Source organism: Gymnoscopelus microlampas (genome assembly GCF_963454915.1).
Source record: "Gymnoscopelus microlampas genome assembly, chromosome: 5".
Taxonomy (NCBI): Eukaryota; Metazoa; Chordata; class Actinopteri; order Myctophiformes; family Myctophidae; genus Gymnoscopelus; species Gymnoscopelus microlampas.
The window spans coordinates 34798950-34815511 of NC_139942.1; the positions used below are offsets into that span (position 1 = coordinate 34798950).

Sequence of the window (16562 nt, forward strand, 5' to 3'; positions counted from 1 at the left end):
GGCTTGCCCTGGACGCATCGATAATGTGTTTAATGTGTCCTTATGTAATAATATGCATCTTAGCTTAGCTAACTATAAGTTAACTGGTCGTGTGTGTTAGCACTGCTTGCTAGTGGATGCAAACGCAAACAGTTTTTCTCCCTAAGAATTGAGATAGCAATACTTTAAATAAAACATTAATTGCACTTAGATGTGATTAAAAGGATTCTTGCTGTCTAGACAGGCTTTAAACTGACAGCAAAACATGGGCCTTTAGCAAAGTGCTTGACCTAAACATATCAAATAGCTGGACTTGAACAGAAAAAAGCTGCAGTATGTAACTTTCCTGTTCTAACCTGGGTCTCCTACCCCGTGCTGAAATGTTTACCACCAAGCTAATAGAACCTGGCTGCCTGTTTGCTCTGGGGAGAAATAGAATTTTGTCAAACCAGAAACGGGATTGTCAAAGGTCGTGTCCAACCTAGACACAGGATCTAAATCTCAACTAAAGTCTTAGTAGGGAGACCAAATACCACCACCCTAAGTTATATTGCATTAACATACTACAATATAGATTGGACAAAATAATATTTTATTCAACCAAAAAAAGAATGGAGCTTTTTTAACTAACCAACTCTTAATATTTTAGAACCCTTGTACACACTGTACGACTTTCAAAGTCACCAGGTAGTCATGATAAGATGGCTCTGCAGTTCACACTGCACAACTGTCCTTGATATCGGCTGTATAAAGTTATTGTGTTTTGGTTTCCAGACTGCATGACTGATCAGTGACCGGGTATCACACACTGATTTCACCAGGATGAGATATACAGCAATATATAGACGTGCAATATACTTTTTATTGTTAGGGTCTTTTTTATAATCTTACGTGCTTTACTGACACAATATAGTATAGTACTGTATATATCCTGGATGGAGGGAAGCTCACATCTACTGATGCGCTGGGCTGTCTGCCCAATCCTCTGCAGCGTTTTCAGTTGAGGGCAGTACAGCTCCCGTACCAGGTGGTGATGTACCCACTCAGGATGCTCTCTGTGGTGCCTCTGTAGAAGGCCCACAGACAGGGCCAGCCCTAGGCAAGCTGGCTCTGGCTTGTTTTCTTGTATCCACTGCATTCTCCACATAAGCCTACCTACTCGCTCGTTTACACATCGCTCAATCAATGTCTGAGTATGTAATGATAATCAATCATGTGACATGTTTTCCATTTTTTGGGGCATCTATTGTTAATTATATTGCCATTATGGCCACAGATAATAATATGCTCAAAGTGTTAAAAAGATTGTTTTCATTTCAGCCGGTTCGTCCTCCAGGGAGCAAACACAATAACACAATTGTGTGAATGTTGACATTTTGGCCTGAGGCCAGGGTAGGGTTCAGTAGGGTTCATCCTCAAGGGAGCATAAAGGTGCACAGCAACCTCCATGGACAGAAAAACAACAGAAAACTAAATAAACAAATATCGGTATTGACTAAATTGTTATTTTAAACGTCTGTATCTCCCCTGAAATTCCATATCAGTGCATCCCTAGTTTTTATAGTGCTCCATGCATGCTTATTTATGTATGTGCCTACTAGTTTTGCTTCATCTCTTTTTGCAGAATGCACCCGGAGGAGCAGAGACGATGTCTTGCAGTAATTGGTAAAATTCATGAGGCGATTCCTTAGTAAAAGGTGAGTATGTGAAATTGTGTAACATACACATGTTAGTTACAGTACATAATGTACAGGCTACATATACATACGTACATATGTCATATTTTTAGAAAAATAATATGTCTATAGTAAAGAAACGCCCATGGACCAAACCACATCCATCCTCCTAGTGTGCTTTTTTAGAACATTAACCATTATTGGTCATGACTGCAAATAAATATGAGTGAGGTTAAGCTCTAAAAAGCATGAGAGGGGTTGGTGTACATTAGGCCAAGTTGTAAATCCATCATAAACTGCAAAGCTTTTCATAAATGTTGTGTCATCATGAATTCATTGATCATAAGATGCATCAAATACCATTGTCCAAAGTTTGTGAGTTGGCATATCTTTCTTTTGATATTTGTTTCAGAATGCATATCGTCTGTTGGTGGCTGGTGTAGGCAAGTAAGTGCTGCTGTCTTGTAGCAACAAAATTGCAATTCCTCAAAAATGGTTCTGGAAGATAAGTCTTAACACTGCTTGTCAGGAAAAGTCATTGTGATATGTGGATGTAACATCACAGTGGTATATCACTTCAGTCATGGTGTTGCCCTTCCTTCGCTGAGCATTTTTCAAATTGCATTTCTATGGTGACATTGCTTTCTCTCTGTGAAGTTGATGGATGAAATAGTATCTTTAAAAAAAAGTTTTTTAATGTCAATAGCATGTGACTGTTGTGTTGTGGGTAATAGTTGCTACAGTATGTTCACTGTGCCTGGTTAATAGCCACTAGGCTTGAATATTGATTTATCTATCCTCTGTAATGCATTGTTATGATAATGAAGCTTCCCAGGGTAGCCAATGGATGATAATCACATTTGCTCCGAAGAGAAATGAAAAGCTTTTTCTGAAGGGTGCAATGAACTTTTAACCCCAATAACAAAACCAAGGCCATTTCTGGTCAGGAATGAAACGCTTGTGGCATCACACATAATGAAAAGAAAAAGAGAGTCATGGCATTGGGATTTGACTATCAATATCACAATGTAGCAGATATAAGTGAATTGGAAAGATGCTTCCCTAGAACACTATGTACTGTAAAGGTATTTTCATTTATGGCCTTTTTGTATAGTGATCAATGAAATCATCAATGCATGAAAATCAATTGATCCATAAAATCTGTGTAATTTCTTTGTTTGCTTTGTTCACTTGATAAGTTGTGGAAAGAAAGAAAGAAGGAAAACATGTTCAGGTTTATGCCTGTGAGCCTGGTTCTCATGAATGTGTGATCACATTCAGTTGTATTCAGTGATGCTTGTCAAGGGAATAAACATCCAACCTGTGGCATTCTTGCAGACAGTATGAGAGCATAAATGCACCAATGATGACAGTGACTGCTGGAGCGTGTTTGAAGAAGGTGGTGTCCAGATTGAGAGACCCCCCCCCCCCCCCCCCCCTGCCCCCCACCCCCGCTGAGCACAGACACAAAGACACACACACACACACACACACACACACACACACACACACACACACACACACACACACACACACACACACACACACACACACACACACACACACACACACACACACACACACACAGGCAAAGCAGCCATTCGGCAGTGGGATGTATTCTGACTACTAAAGAGCAAGTGGGGAGAGCGAGTGAAAGAGAGAGGGGGGGGGGGCGTTGTGATAGAGAGGAAGGGAGAGAGAGAGGGAGAGGAGGCGAGCTTGCGAATGAGCCTGAAAGGCTCCAGACGGCAGAATATAAACCTGCATGTAGACAACATACAGAGTGAAACTGGAGGTCTAGGAGAAGCGTCAGTGGATTGCGTGTATGCAGGGGTGGCCATAAAGCATCAAGAGGTGGTCTCCCCTATTAACTGTGGAACCAGCGCTGACGAGGAAGTGGGGACCCGCGGAAAACCTGCAAACGCTGGTTGCTCTGGGTTGGGTTGGTCGGAGGTCTGTGACCCCCCTCCCACACCCCCACTCCAACCACCCCTCACCCTTTCCCTATCATTTTGACCCTGGAAGAAGCGCAAGAAGAGGAAAATACACGCACAAGGAAACAAAAAGGCAGGTGGCAGCGCAAGGGACCAGTGAGCCATTTCTTTCTTTATTACCACCATTCACAAATCCACCGCATGCCATTATCACAGCGATGTAGAGGCATTCTCCCCGATTGGAGGAGGAAGGGTCCCATTGACTGCCGAGGCTTAGCCCCTCTCCCCAAACGCTAGCCTTTCCATTGCAGCCCCCTACCCACACACACACACACTCTCTTTCTCTCTCTCTCTCTCTCTCTCTCTCTCTCTCTTTCTCCTTCTCCTCTATCTGTCTATTTTCTCTATTTGTTCTTTCCATTGTCCACTCAGGATTCAGGAGGCATTGCCTTTTAGTAGAAGTGGGTGTTTCTGGAGCTGTCATTGTATTTGGTTCTGCTACAAAAGACAGCTGAACAGGGAGTGTGAGAGAAGAGCTTTGGAAATAATAGAAGAAGAGCTTGAAATAAAAGGGTGGGTGGGGGCTGGACCAACAGGAACAGCTGACGACCACTGGAGGATGAATTGCAATGAAAGGGAAATTTACCAAACTCTGACAAGCATTTTATGATAGCGGTTTATGTAGACGACTGACGCCTCTCTGCGGGAGTAGAGGAGCAGCTGTGACAGACCAATGCTGGCGGTTGGTTTCTGCTATTCTGTTGCTGAGCAAAGTCTGTAACCTGAAGTTATTTTTCTTTTTGGGGGGGGACAGTGTTGTGCAGCCATGAAGGGAGATTCAGAGGAAAGCATCGAGAGCATCAGGCCTTCCAACCTGCAGGCGTTTGCCAACATATCCACACTACATGGCATGAGCCACATATTCGCCTACGGGCACATGACATTCCGCCGGTTCCTCTGGTCACTCTCCTTCCTGGGCTCTCTGGGCTTGTTGCTGCTGGTGTGCATGGACAGGGTGTCATACTACTTTGAGTATCCCCACGTCACCAAGCTGGACGAGGTGGCAGCCCCAAACCTCACCTTCCCAGCAATTACCTTCTGCAACCTCAATGAGTTCCGCTTCTCCAAAATCACCAGGAATGACCTCTATCATGTTGGTGAGCTTCTGGCCCTCCTCAACAACAACTACCAAATAGCTAACCCACATCTGGCTGAGCCAGAGGTGCTGGCTGCTCTGAAGGATAAGGCCAACTTCCAGAACTTTAAGCCCAAATTGTTTAACATGACTGATTTCTACAACCGAACTGGTCATGACATAAGCGAAATGCTTCTGGCGTGCACCTTCAGAGGACAGGAATGCTATCCAGTGAACTTCACCACTGTAAGTACCTTGATACTTCCATGCCAGATGTTCACATGCTATACTTGTTACCACTAATTATGTTTTCCTTCCTGTGTTCAAATCAAATGTTTTATCTGTTTGTGGTTTATGCATTATAGATTATTTTAATCAGATACCTGTAGGCTAGTGTACTTATTGTTCTTATTCAGGCAAAGAAAATATTGCGGTTCTCCTGTAGACCTCCAGTGCTTCCAGGACTCACAAAAGGCTACCACTGGAATTGGAGTCACATAAGGTTATTGCTGCAATCTGTGCTGAGTTGTTGTACACTGTAGTAGTGTATCCAAAGTTTGATGTTGTGTTGTATAGAACGTAAAACTTTATGTTTTTAAAAGTGTGTTAATACTAAGTTGTAAGTTGCCTTTCACTGTCAGATTTGTTATAAACTTAGATAGAGTTGTTGCTTCCTGTGACGATATTGCAAGAGTTGGTATTGAGCCTTGAGTGGACAGCATGTCAGTGACATGAATCTTTGCAGTTCCTGTATTAATAGCTCAGTGGCATCTCAAGACATGCTTGCTTTCAAAATGAAGGAAGGAAGTCAACATGTCAGAACTGCATCATTTGTCCATGTGGTGCCAATATGAGGCTTTAAGCAAAGCATACACAATAATACATACCTTGACACACATTAGTGATGTTCTCAGGTTTTTGTGGTATGTTGTGGTTGGTTTCCACCTGTGCCCTTGATTATGTCACTTCTGTATGATGGCTCTGTCCCATGTTTGTTTTAACCACAAGAAGTCTATGGGGGGTGACAATAGCAGATCGGCTATTTTCGTTAATGGGTATTTGGTGTAGAGAGAAAAAAGGATTGGGCCAAGGATAGATCCCTGGGAGACCCCGATCAATACTGTTTAAGTGGTTAATTATTCATGGAAAATTCTGTTATACATGTGTTATGTGTGAGAATTATTTAAGAAATCAGTAATCACACACAGCAGTATGTTTGTTGTGCATATCAAGTGCCTTATCCAAACTGCTGACTTGTGTAAAGTCAGTCAGTTGGAGATAGAAGAGACTCTTTCATGGTGAGTTATCACTATCTTCCTCCACTGAACTCAACTACGTTTCTTTTTCTCGTTTTCTTCCTTTTCCCTTTTTTGTTTTCATAATGAATAGGCTACTCCAAATGATGGTGGAAATGTATCCCACATCACATTAGTATAATCATTGTGTTTAGGCAGTGTGAAATTAAAACATATGTTGTGGCAGTAAGTAAATTAAAATAGAAAGATTTAGGATAAAGATCTCACACCCTACACAGTAACTTGAGTATGCACTGCTCATTAAAGTTTGTGGATATTGGTCCCACTTGTGCCATAGTAATAATGGGTTGAAAAACAATTTGAGGCAAAGACCTCATCCCTCTATAAATATTAATACTACTGTATCACACTCACCTGGCACATTGACCTAAAACTGTACATTGAAACCGGTGGCCGTTGCACAGAGAAGACAGGGAGACAATTTGGACTGACTGATACATGTAACTGTGAACAGATTCTACAACTAGACTGTGTGTGTCTAGTAAGTCATCTGCTTGCTGTTAAATCTTGTGAGTGAATGCCTATTAATGACCTGATGTTTTATTGCTAGCTAGTAGCTACTCCAACATTTTCCCCAAATCAAATGAACACACTTCCAAGTAGAAGCAGAAGAGGTGTTTGTTCTTGCAAACCACTTTAAGGTTTAAATCAAAGCCATGGCCAATTGAGATGGAGATGAAATATAAACATTTCATTTGTTCTTGTCTCTAGCTCTGAAATATCACTGACACCCAGCCATGTGTTTTCCTCTCATGTACCCAATGTTATGCCTTCTTTCTGTCTTTAAATGCAGAACCTGAAGAGCTTAGACCCTTTGACAAACTTGAATTTGAACAGGCTGTGTCACTGTCATTATTTTATTAGGGAGATTTAGTGAGGCAGCGGCACTGGCAAAAGCTCTCTTTAGATTGGAGTGCCCTTTTAATCAGTCAGCCTTGAGATTATTAGCACCACTCTAAATGTATACACTTTTAATTCTTACAATAATGATATATACAGTATATGAAAAATAGTATATATTTGAATATTCACTCTCTGTAAAACTCTGTGAGTCACTGTAGATTCTACAATGTAGAATTTTGTGTCGCAGAGCCATTATCATGAGCCTGGTTTTCACCACGTTAATTTCTCTATTTTGTCCAGCCACTTTGTGAAGTGCAATTTCCTTCCCACATAATTAAACCTGGAGGAATCCTATACAAATGGCCAGGCAGTGACTGGCTCCACAATCCTCAAAACTGATCAAATACTGTATGGTTTTAGCTTTGGTCAAGGGTAGAATGCACGTTTTGCAAGTTTATGTAGCATATTTTATAAGATGAAAACATCTATTTAGTCTAAATGTTTGCATCCACGTCATTAGCCTTGTGAAACAAATTATTAATTTCTAGCAAATTGTCTCGGTTGAAAAAACTTTCATTTTCCTGATGGAAGTTGCTGCCGATAAGGCTATCACTACGGCCATGCTTTCTAATGCTTAATTTAAGGCTATTTTCGGTGCGTGACACAGTTGTACGTCAAAGTATTAATCAGGCTTAAAACATTTTCATCTTGGTGGTCAAACACACTGTAACCATTTGCCTTGTCTTCCAAGACAGTTATATGATAGGAGCAGTTTGAGTGTGTACCCTCTGGTGACATAGTATGACGTTTTGATGGAGTAGGTGAAGCACTACTACACTGTGCCCTGTACTGCATTATAATTTACATTCACTAGTCAGAAATGCTTTCATGAGGGGTGGGCTGAGTGCCAGCATGCCATACTGATCCAGCAGTATGCAGTTCTGTATCTGTAGTAAATGTGAATACTTGGGACATGCCCACTTATGGAGCATCTTAATTCATAACCTTTGCAACATTAATGAATATGTGAAAACACAAAATCATGGCATGTTTATTTTGCTGATATTATCTGCTAAGCCATACATTTTGTAAGTAAATCTGCTTTTCCAAAAAGAGAATCTGTAATCAAGGGGAGTGTGCAGATATTTACATGGATATATCAGGAAATTATCATTATTCAAATGCTCCCAAAGAAGTGTAGAGAGGAAGATTTACAATGCAAAGGACTGTGGGAATGATGAGCTTTGACCTTGAATAAATGAAGGAAGAATTCCATTAAGTCTTGAACATGATGCAGCTTAGAAAGCGAAACATGCAAAGCGTTTTTGTATCGTAATGGATGGGTGGATAAGGGAGGGCCATAATTTGCATTTCAAATGCCATTCAACAAATTGATTCGCAATCCTTCATCATATCAAGCCTTTCTTGGCATTGTGTACATAATTAATTACATTGTCTTCTTTAAACCTTGAAATTCCAAGCACTTAGATTTTCAAGGAGTGAGGCAAACAGTATATTACATGCCGAAGCAGGTAACATTTTGCAGTGCGTTAAAACTTTGGATTTGTGCTGGAGATTAAGTATGTTTTTCTTGACCCTAATGAGATGACGTTCAAAATAACCACCAGAGAGAGTGCCATTCACTAAAGAGTGATCATCATTTTACTTGATTTAAAAACTAGGGGTGTTATTAATGCAGTGAGCTTTACAGCCCCTGGCAGTCCATGTCAGGGTAACCATTTTATCACCTTTATGTATATGCATTCACACACCTTTCAAAATAAGTGGATATAGATGATTTGTATGTATGACCTCCTTCCATGGACATTTTTTTTAAACAGTGAAGAGCGCTGGGCTGATGGCACCAATGCTCTGAAGAACTGCTTGTCTGATTAAATTAAGACCGGTTTGAGAACAGATTTAGCACAGAGATCTTCAGCATCAGCACATGGTTATCTGATAATTATCCTTGCACCTGGTTAGGTAAGACAGAGGCCATATTGTTTGGGACCAGGGTCAGGTTAAATAAATTGCCCAGAGTAGAGTAGGGAAAGGAGAGGTCATCTCAGGCAATTCATTTATAAAATAACTGGGCTGTAAACTGGATGCAGATATAGAAGTAACATGGCTGCAAAAATAAAGGTTAAAACAACAATTTTGGTCAGGATCTGTCAAATTGTTCATATTCCATCCTGATTGGCGAACATTGGCTTCCAAAGTTTGCTGGATTGGTTTTGAACAAAATGCCACAAATCATGAACGCAGCGTGCGATTTCTATGAAATTTTGCACACACATTCCCACTAGGCTGAGTAAGAAATGCCACCCTTTTCACATTGGCCTGTTATAGCGTCACCAGCAGGTACATTTTTGACACTGCAGACGGGCTCCCCACCCCATGGGCCTTTGTGTGACCGCACTGTCTGCACTGTTTACCTACGCCACTGCTTTGGGTGGAAAGCAGTGCTATGCAATTAAACTTTAGTTTAGTACACAGAGTCATTAACCGCACTGCTTCTGAGTAACCTGTTCTCCCAAGTTAGAGACTGGCACACTTATCAAACTTTCTTCATTCATAAAGCACAACTCTTCATATAACACAAGTCATACATCAGATGAAACAAGCTCAGAAACATTGTGAAACTAGACGCGTCGCAATTGGCAATTGCAAAGTGTGGTTGCGCCGACGCCGGTCGGGACTCGAGTAATACGCTGGGAGGAATACCGTCGGAGACTGCGGCAATTACATTGTCACGTCACTCCTGAGATCGCTTGCGTTTAATTTTGAAGGGACTGACTCCCCCAAAAATCATGTTTTTGCATCAAACGGTGACATTTTGCGCATTCGTGGCGCCCCCTATGGGTCAAAGTGGAAATGCTTTTGGGGAGTCGTTGAGTAAATCACCCTCGACATGTGATTTAAATTTGGGATCGATTGGACGTTTCGTTCGTGATTTTTGTCATTTTTGGTAAAACGGGTCCCTCCCACTAACTTTGGAAACAATTTACGGAAGAACGGTAAGGACTATGAAAATGCCGTTTGGATATGTTTACCGCATGGGCCCAGAGATCATGTGTACCGATTTCTGTGACATTTGGACAAAATATGTTGGAGGAGGAGCTAAAAGTGTGGTTTGAAGAAAATTCAAAATGGCGGAAAATCTATCCAGACGGAAATGGGCGTGGCCTATATGGGGAGTTGCGTCGTGACCCAAGGAATCCAGGGGAAAATAAATTTTGATTTTACGACCTACGGTTCAAGAGTTATAGGCCAAAACGTAAAGTGGGCTGTTATAGCGCCACCATGTGGCCGACTGGTGTGATTATTTTTTTAATAATTTAGCAATAAACTATTAACCTCCCCTCCAAGTCTTGTAACTGTAGCCCTTACGGTTTCCGAGAAAGAAATACTTGAATGGGAGTTTTTGCAATTCCCATGAAAGTGAATGGGGAAATTTAATGCACTAATAAATCAATATCAAAAAATCTATCCATACGCAAATGGGCGTGGCCTATATGGGGAGTTGCGTAATGACCCAAGGAATCTAGGGAAAAAATAATTTTGATTTTACGCCCTACGGTTCAAGAGTTATAGGCCAAAAGGTAAAGTGGGCTCTTATAGCGCCACCATGAGGCCGAATGGTGTAATATTTGTTTAAATAATTTGGCAATAAACTATGAACCTCCCCTCAAAGTCTGGTAACTGTAGCTCTTACGGTTTCTGAGAAAAAAATACTTGAATTTTAGTGTTTTCACTTTTCCATTGAAGTGGATGGGGAAATTTAATGCACTAATAAATCAATATCAATTAAACTATGCAACCAATCTCTTAGCCTTATGCAAGTGCACGATTCCCGGTCAGACCGGTCATTTTGACATATAGCACTAAATTGGGAAAAATAAACTGTGGGAGGAGTAGCGGCCCGAAGTATTGTTTATCTATAAATAAATAAACAAAGTATAAGGAGTACTATAGTCTGGTTGCCCTGTTAGGGCAACCACACTAAATAGCAGATCTACAAGCTCACAACGGGTCACAATGCTGCTATTTTCTAACCCTATGTTTTAACAACTGGGCTTAAAACTAAAAATATTCAAAGATTTTATGTTTTATTTTAGCACATTTTCAGTAGTTTTGTAAGCACAAGAAAATAATACAGTTTCTTTCTGTTTTGTAAGTACATTCTCTACTGGGGCACATAGCTGCATGATGCATGCAATCGATGCCACATAGAAGACAAATTTCACCATTAACTCCTGTTTTACTCGCTCTTAGCTGGCTGGTGCTATAGGGAAGTGTGATGTGATGTGGGGGTGCGGACTAGCCTATATAAACCCATTAAATCCTTGTTTTTAAAATAATAAAAAAGAAACGGTTTTGGACATGCAAGGTTTCCACCCGACAGTGATGACATATTGCAGCCTGATTCAATAATAACAATAAATAGGATTTATATAGCGCATTTCTAGGTACTCGAAGTCGCTTTACAGAGCAGGATAAGAAAATGCGAGTCTGAAAAGGTGGGGTTTGAGTGTGGTTTTAAACGTGGTGAGGGTGGGGGCAGCTCTGGCACGGGGGGGGGCCACAGAGAAGGCCCTGTCACCCCAGGTTCGCTTGTTTGTCTTGCGGGTGTCCAGGAGGTTGGCATTACCAGACCTGAGGGAGCGGGAGGGGACGTGGCGTTTGATGAGTTCAGAGATGTAGCAGTGGGCCGGTTGTTGAGGGCTTTGTAGGTAGTGATTAGTATTTTGAAGTAAATTCTGTGCTTGACTGGGAGCCAGTGGAGGTCACTGAGGACAGGAGTGATGTGGTCCCTGGATCGCGTTCTGGTAAGCAGGTGGGCGGCCGAATTTTGTACGTATTGTAGTTTCTTGAGAACCTTGGTGGTGACGCCGTATAGAAGGCTATTGCAGTAGTCGAGTCTGGATGCAATGAAGGCATGAATGAGTGTCTCAGCAGCAGTGTGTGATAGGCTGGGACGAAGGCGGGCAATGTTTGCGAAGATGAAAGAAGGCAGTTTTAGTGAACTGGTTGACATGGGACTGGAAGGAGAGGGTGGGGTCCAGGATGACACCAAGGTTGCGGACTTGGGTGGAGGGGGTTGGGCGTTATTCCATACTACTTTACGACCATACTAAGCTGGTCGTAAATAACGCGACTATAGGAGGGTGTACTTTCTCTAAGTAAAAACCTAGGTGCAATTCACAAGGGGTGTGTAAATCCCTCAAATGTGCGAATCACAGTTCCTCATTTTTGCCTGAAGGTCAGGCGCGTTCATTTGCATTGCTCTACACCCCATTTAAGACCATAAAAGGCAACTGGAAACAGACAAAACTCTCAAAGGGACTGATCTACAAGCTTATAATGCAGTGCAACAAACCACATGACAACTTGTAGATCTTGCAGCGGAAGCGAGTCCCTCACTAAATTAAACTTTTATAAATTAAATGGCAGCCTCACGTGTAATGATAAGAAGTTTGTGTACAAAGTTTTACTTCACGACCAAAGGCTAATAAAACTTGGAATGGACAATATATAAGCCCTTAGCCGAGGTAAAAAGATGATGCTGCCTGGAATATCCGATTTTTTTTATCAGAGTGTAACCTGGTGTGGCAAGGACTTACTCTTAAATAATAGATGTCCGACTACACCACCTTGAATATGTTCAAGGAATAATCAAGGAATTTCTATAAATTGGGTTCCCCAAACAATACTTGAGTTCGCACAATGAGACATGAATTTCCCCCAAATACATTGGTTTATTAGAACACAGAAGTTTAAACACATACTGGAATCAAATTGTATTGTATTATCCAATTAAAAACAAACCTTGCAGTCAACAGCTCATAAGAACAGCTTGCTACAGCCACAAGGCAATCAAAGACAAACAGTTATTTACATGTAACCAGACCAGCAGGATAAACCAGTGGTAATCAGAGGCTACAATATAAAGCTTACAAAACAGTCAGCTGGCCAGTGGACAACAACCCTTTTAGGGGGAGGCTAAGCTACAGAATAGGCTACACCACTATAACCACTTAAACCTAGGAGCACAGCACACATGCAGCAAACACAGCATACAAAAAGATGAAGGAGCGCCACCGTGGAAAGAGGTGCACGCATTCACACTAATTAACAAACCTGGGCCGCGGCGTGGACTACAGTGAGACCTATTATGAACCCCTTCAGCAGGTCGGCTACACCACTTGGCTCTCTGACTCAGGATGGACAGCACGCTCAGTATTGGGGGGAACAAACAAAAGAGAAAACATGAATTTATACATTCAATAGCTAAAATAATCAAATACTAAAATCAACCTAAACAAAGCAGCAGTGGCAAGATCTTAAATTGTCCGTATGTGCTCACACATTCCCTCCCACCACATGAAAGAAGTCAGCACACCACGGCCAGCAAGCACCAAGCAACTCATGTTTGGTAGCTGGCAGAACATTTAAATAGTCACACTGATTGCCAATGAGGAAGTGGGCAGTGCAGCTGTCCCTACGGTGGCCCCTGAGGCTCAACTCTTAACATGCTACAAGAGCTTTATTGATTACTGAGGGGAATCTGTCCTTTGGACGAACCCTCCACTACATTGGAATTGGAAATGGAGTAAAGAGTCAACAGTGGAGTCCATGATATTATCACGAAGTGATGCAGTAGCCTACATTGACAATCTTCAATGGTAAGAAGGCGACTGACACGTTATTATAATGGCAGTGTTTGTGTATAATGGGTCGTTGGTCTGAGTTTGTTCCCCTCCACTTCAAAAATTCCATCTCAGCCCTTGAAACAAACAACACACCTTCTATCATGTATAAACATGACCCATGTGTGTCTGTGTAAAACGCATGACCGCGCAATGCACTAGCAGACAGGCACGGAGCTCACCAAAGCTTCATTCAATGCTAGTTCCTGCAAAGCCATACCCATTCAGACAAAAGAGTCAAAGATGGAGTGTCACGTCACTTGCGCGACTGAGCAGGGACCCAGAGAATCTTGGGTAATGAAGGCAAAGACGTTGGCTGCCATGTTATTTGTGTCCAAAGTGGCCACTGACACCCGAAAGTACATAGTGCGACTTTAATGACCCTTTGGAGCCATATTGCAAGGCTATGGTAGGGGAAAAACTACATAGTGTTCAGCATCACTGCCAAAGTTGCATTGTAGTTGATACTGTATGCATGTGAAAATTATATCAGCTAATCCATAGTCCTACCCACAAAAATATGTTTTTCACACTTTTAGAACATGTGGTCATAATGGAATGGATAATAATGCCAAAATCAGACGATGAAGGTCAGTTTGACACAACCCCCTGTGTCATTCGATGGTGCGTGCGCCTGTTTCTGGACTATTAGAGCTATGTAGAATCGGGGGCGGCCATAGCTGAGTGGTTAGTGAGCCCGCCTACGGAGCCAGAGGCCCTGGTTGCCCCAGGTTCGATTCCAGGCCAGTCCAGCATGTGTGTCGATGAAATGAAATTTGTCCCTGAGCAAGACTCTTAACCCCTAATTGCTCACAGGTTCTCATTGGAAACAAGACCGCAAGGACTTTCATGAACGACCTGTTAAAAGGAATTATTGCGAACGCGCCCAAGTGGAGCCTACTATGAAACTCGGCTCGGCTTGTGTCTCTGTCTGTCTGTGTGTGTGCAGTATGTGTGCAGCCGCGCCCCCATGTGACTCACGCTCTCATTGGCTCGCGCCCCCATGTGACTCGAAACTCCGTGGCTGAAATATATCAGCTGCACTACCTGTGTGCAGCCGCCAGAGTGCACTACTACAGTGTGGCTGAAATATAGCAGCTAGTCAAGCTGCGTTCGCTTCCAGCGTTCGCGCGTCTTACTTGTCCTTATCCTGCACAATATGTTCCTAGTATGTTCCCTAATACAGGTACAAAGATGTTCACATAGCCAATCTGTGCACCCAGCACCACAAACAGCTGTGCGATGCACGTGTAACAGAGTGGTTCACTACCTCAGCCTGATGGCCTGAAAATCTAATATCTCCCCCGAGCAGTAAGGATATCCCTTTGGCTAAGTGGTTAAGATGTTGGCTTTCCACGCGGGAGACCCGGGTTCGAATCCCAGGTGTTACAATGGTGCCGTGACCCGGATTGGGTTTCCCCGTGGGGAGGAGGTCAAAAGGGGGGTGAGTGTAACAGAGTGGTTCACTACCTCAGCCTGATGGCCTGAAAATCTAATATCTCCCCCGAGCGATAGGGATATACATTTGGCTTAATGGTTAAGATGTTGGCTTTCCACACGGGAGACCCGGGTTCAAATGTGGAGTTTGCATGTATGTTCTCCCCGTGTTCCCTAGGGTAGGTACCCTCACAAAAACATGCAGTTATCCTGGTCACTATACTGCCTCCCCTTGGCCATCCGGGGCGCCTGATGGAGGGGAAAGGAACTGGTTGGAATAACGTGTTCCTTCCACGCGCTACGTACAACCAGGGAAACTCTCCCCTGTCAGGTGACAAGAAGGTCAGTTGGCTCTCATGCATTGAAGGAGGCATGAGCTCGGCCCTGGCCTCCCTAGGTTGGCAGAGGGAAGGTAGTGCCCAGGATTACAGGTAAAAAAAACGATTAAAAAATCCCGGGTGTTACACACACCAATTTTTAACCCCTTAATGAAGAGGCTAGCGTGTTTGCTGTGAGACGAGACCTTTTCGGACAGGCAATAACTCTCTCTCACCCTCTTTATGGCTTTGAGAGACAGAGGGAGAGAGTCGGAGAGCAAGAAGGAGAAACGGAGAAAAGGCAAGAGAAGTAAATGTAGGCTACATTTCAAGTTGTGCAATTTGATTATTAGCGGATGATAATAATTGGCAGAAGGAATTAATAATCAGACTTTGAAGATTACAGAGAGAGAGTATGAATGACAGACATCCCTTCAGAATTATGTGTGATATCAGACCAGCCCGGTCTGACCGGGTATCATGCATTATCGCGCACGTTACAAAGCGTTTTAACCGTCCTACTGGCGCATTCCCAGTGGGTGATCGCTGTCTCCCGTGGGTGCTCGAGCTCCCGTGCACCCACAGGATCGGCGCCTATATTCTCTTCAATAAACTCTGCTTTAAGTTAAGACAATGTACACATGTTTTCCTCTTCCTATGCGTTGGCTTTCCCTCCTAGGCACCTGTAGGTATGCAAAAGGACTTCCTTTTTCTATGTCAAAAGTCCCTATGCTAAAGGTCCAATGTCAATTTCTTTCTGTCAAACAAAAACAAAATGCGTGATTACATCAGTAAGCCCCTTAACAATAATTATGATTTCATTCACCTGTATGATTCCCATAGCCCCATGTTCCTCCACACGCAACTGATTATAATTATGGAGACAATACGGTGCTGCTACTCTGTTCTGATTCCAATTCAAGATGACAGCCGGTGCATTACAAATGTTCTCATTTTAAACTTAAAACAGTAGACTAAAATATGTGTATGAAAACATTTGAGAAATGGGCAATGTGACAATCATGCTTCGGCACTGGCTCTCTCTCTCTCACTCTCTCTCTCTCTACCTCGTGGTGCGTGAGTGCTGACACAAGGCAGTGTTGTTGCATTTAGATCCCATATCCCCAGGGGACGGAACGGTCGGCTAAGACACAACCAACCTCCTTTTTTACTATGAAATTTCACAATAAAGGTAGCAAAAATGCCGTTCTAGCT

The 16562-nt window shown here is 42.6% G+C and overlaps 1 protein-coding gene across 1 annotated transcript in view; it reads left to right on the forward strand.

Annotated features, from left to right (window-relative positions):
- Nucleotides 1–4415: 4415 nt before the first annotated feature.
- Nucleotides 4416–16562, forward strand: part of asic1c (acid-sensing (proton-gated) ion channel 1c) — a gene marked incomplete at its 5' end in the record, with an annotated part of 104613 nt that continues 92466 nt past the window's right edge. Inside the window, one exon of the mRNA XM_084057210.1 lies at nt 4416–4970. Coding sequence (XP_083913336.1) covers nt 4416–4970 — 555 coding nt within the window. The remainder of the gene's footprint in view (nt 4971–16562) is intronic.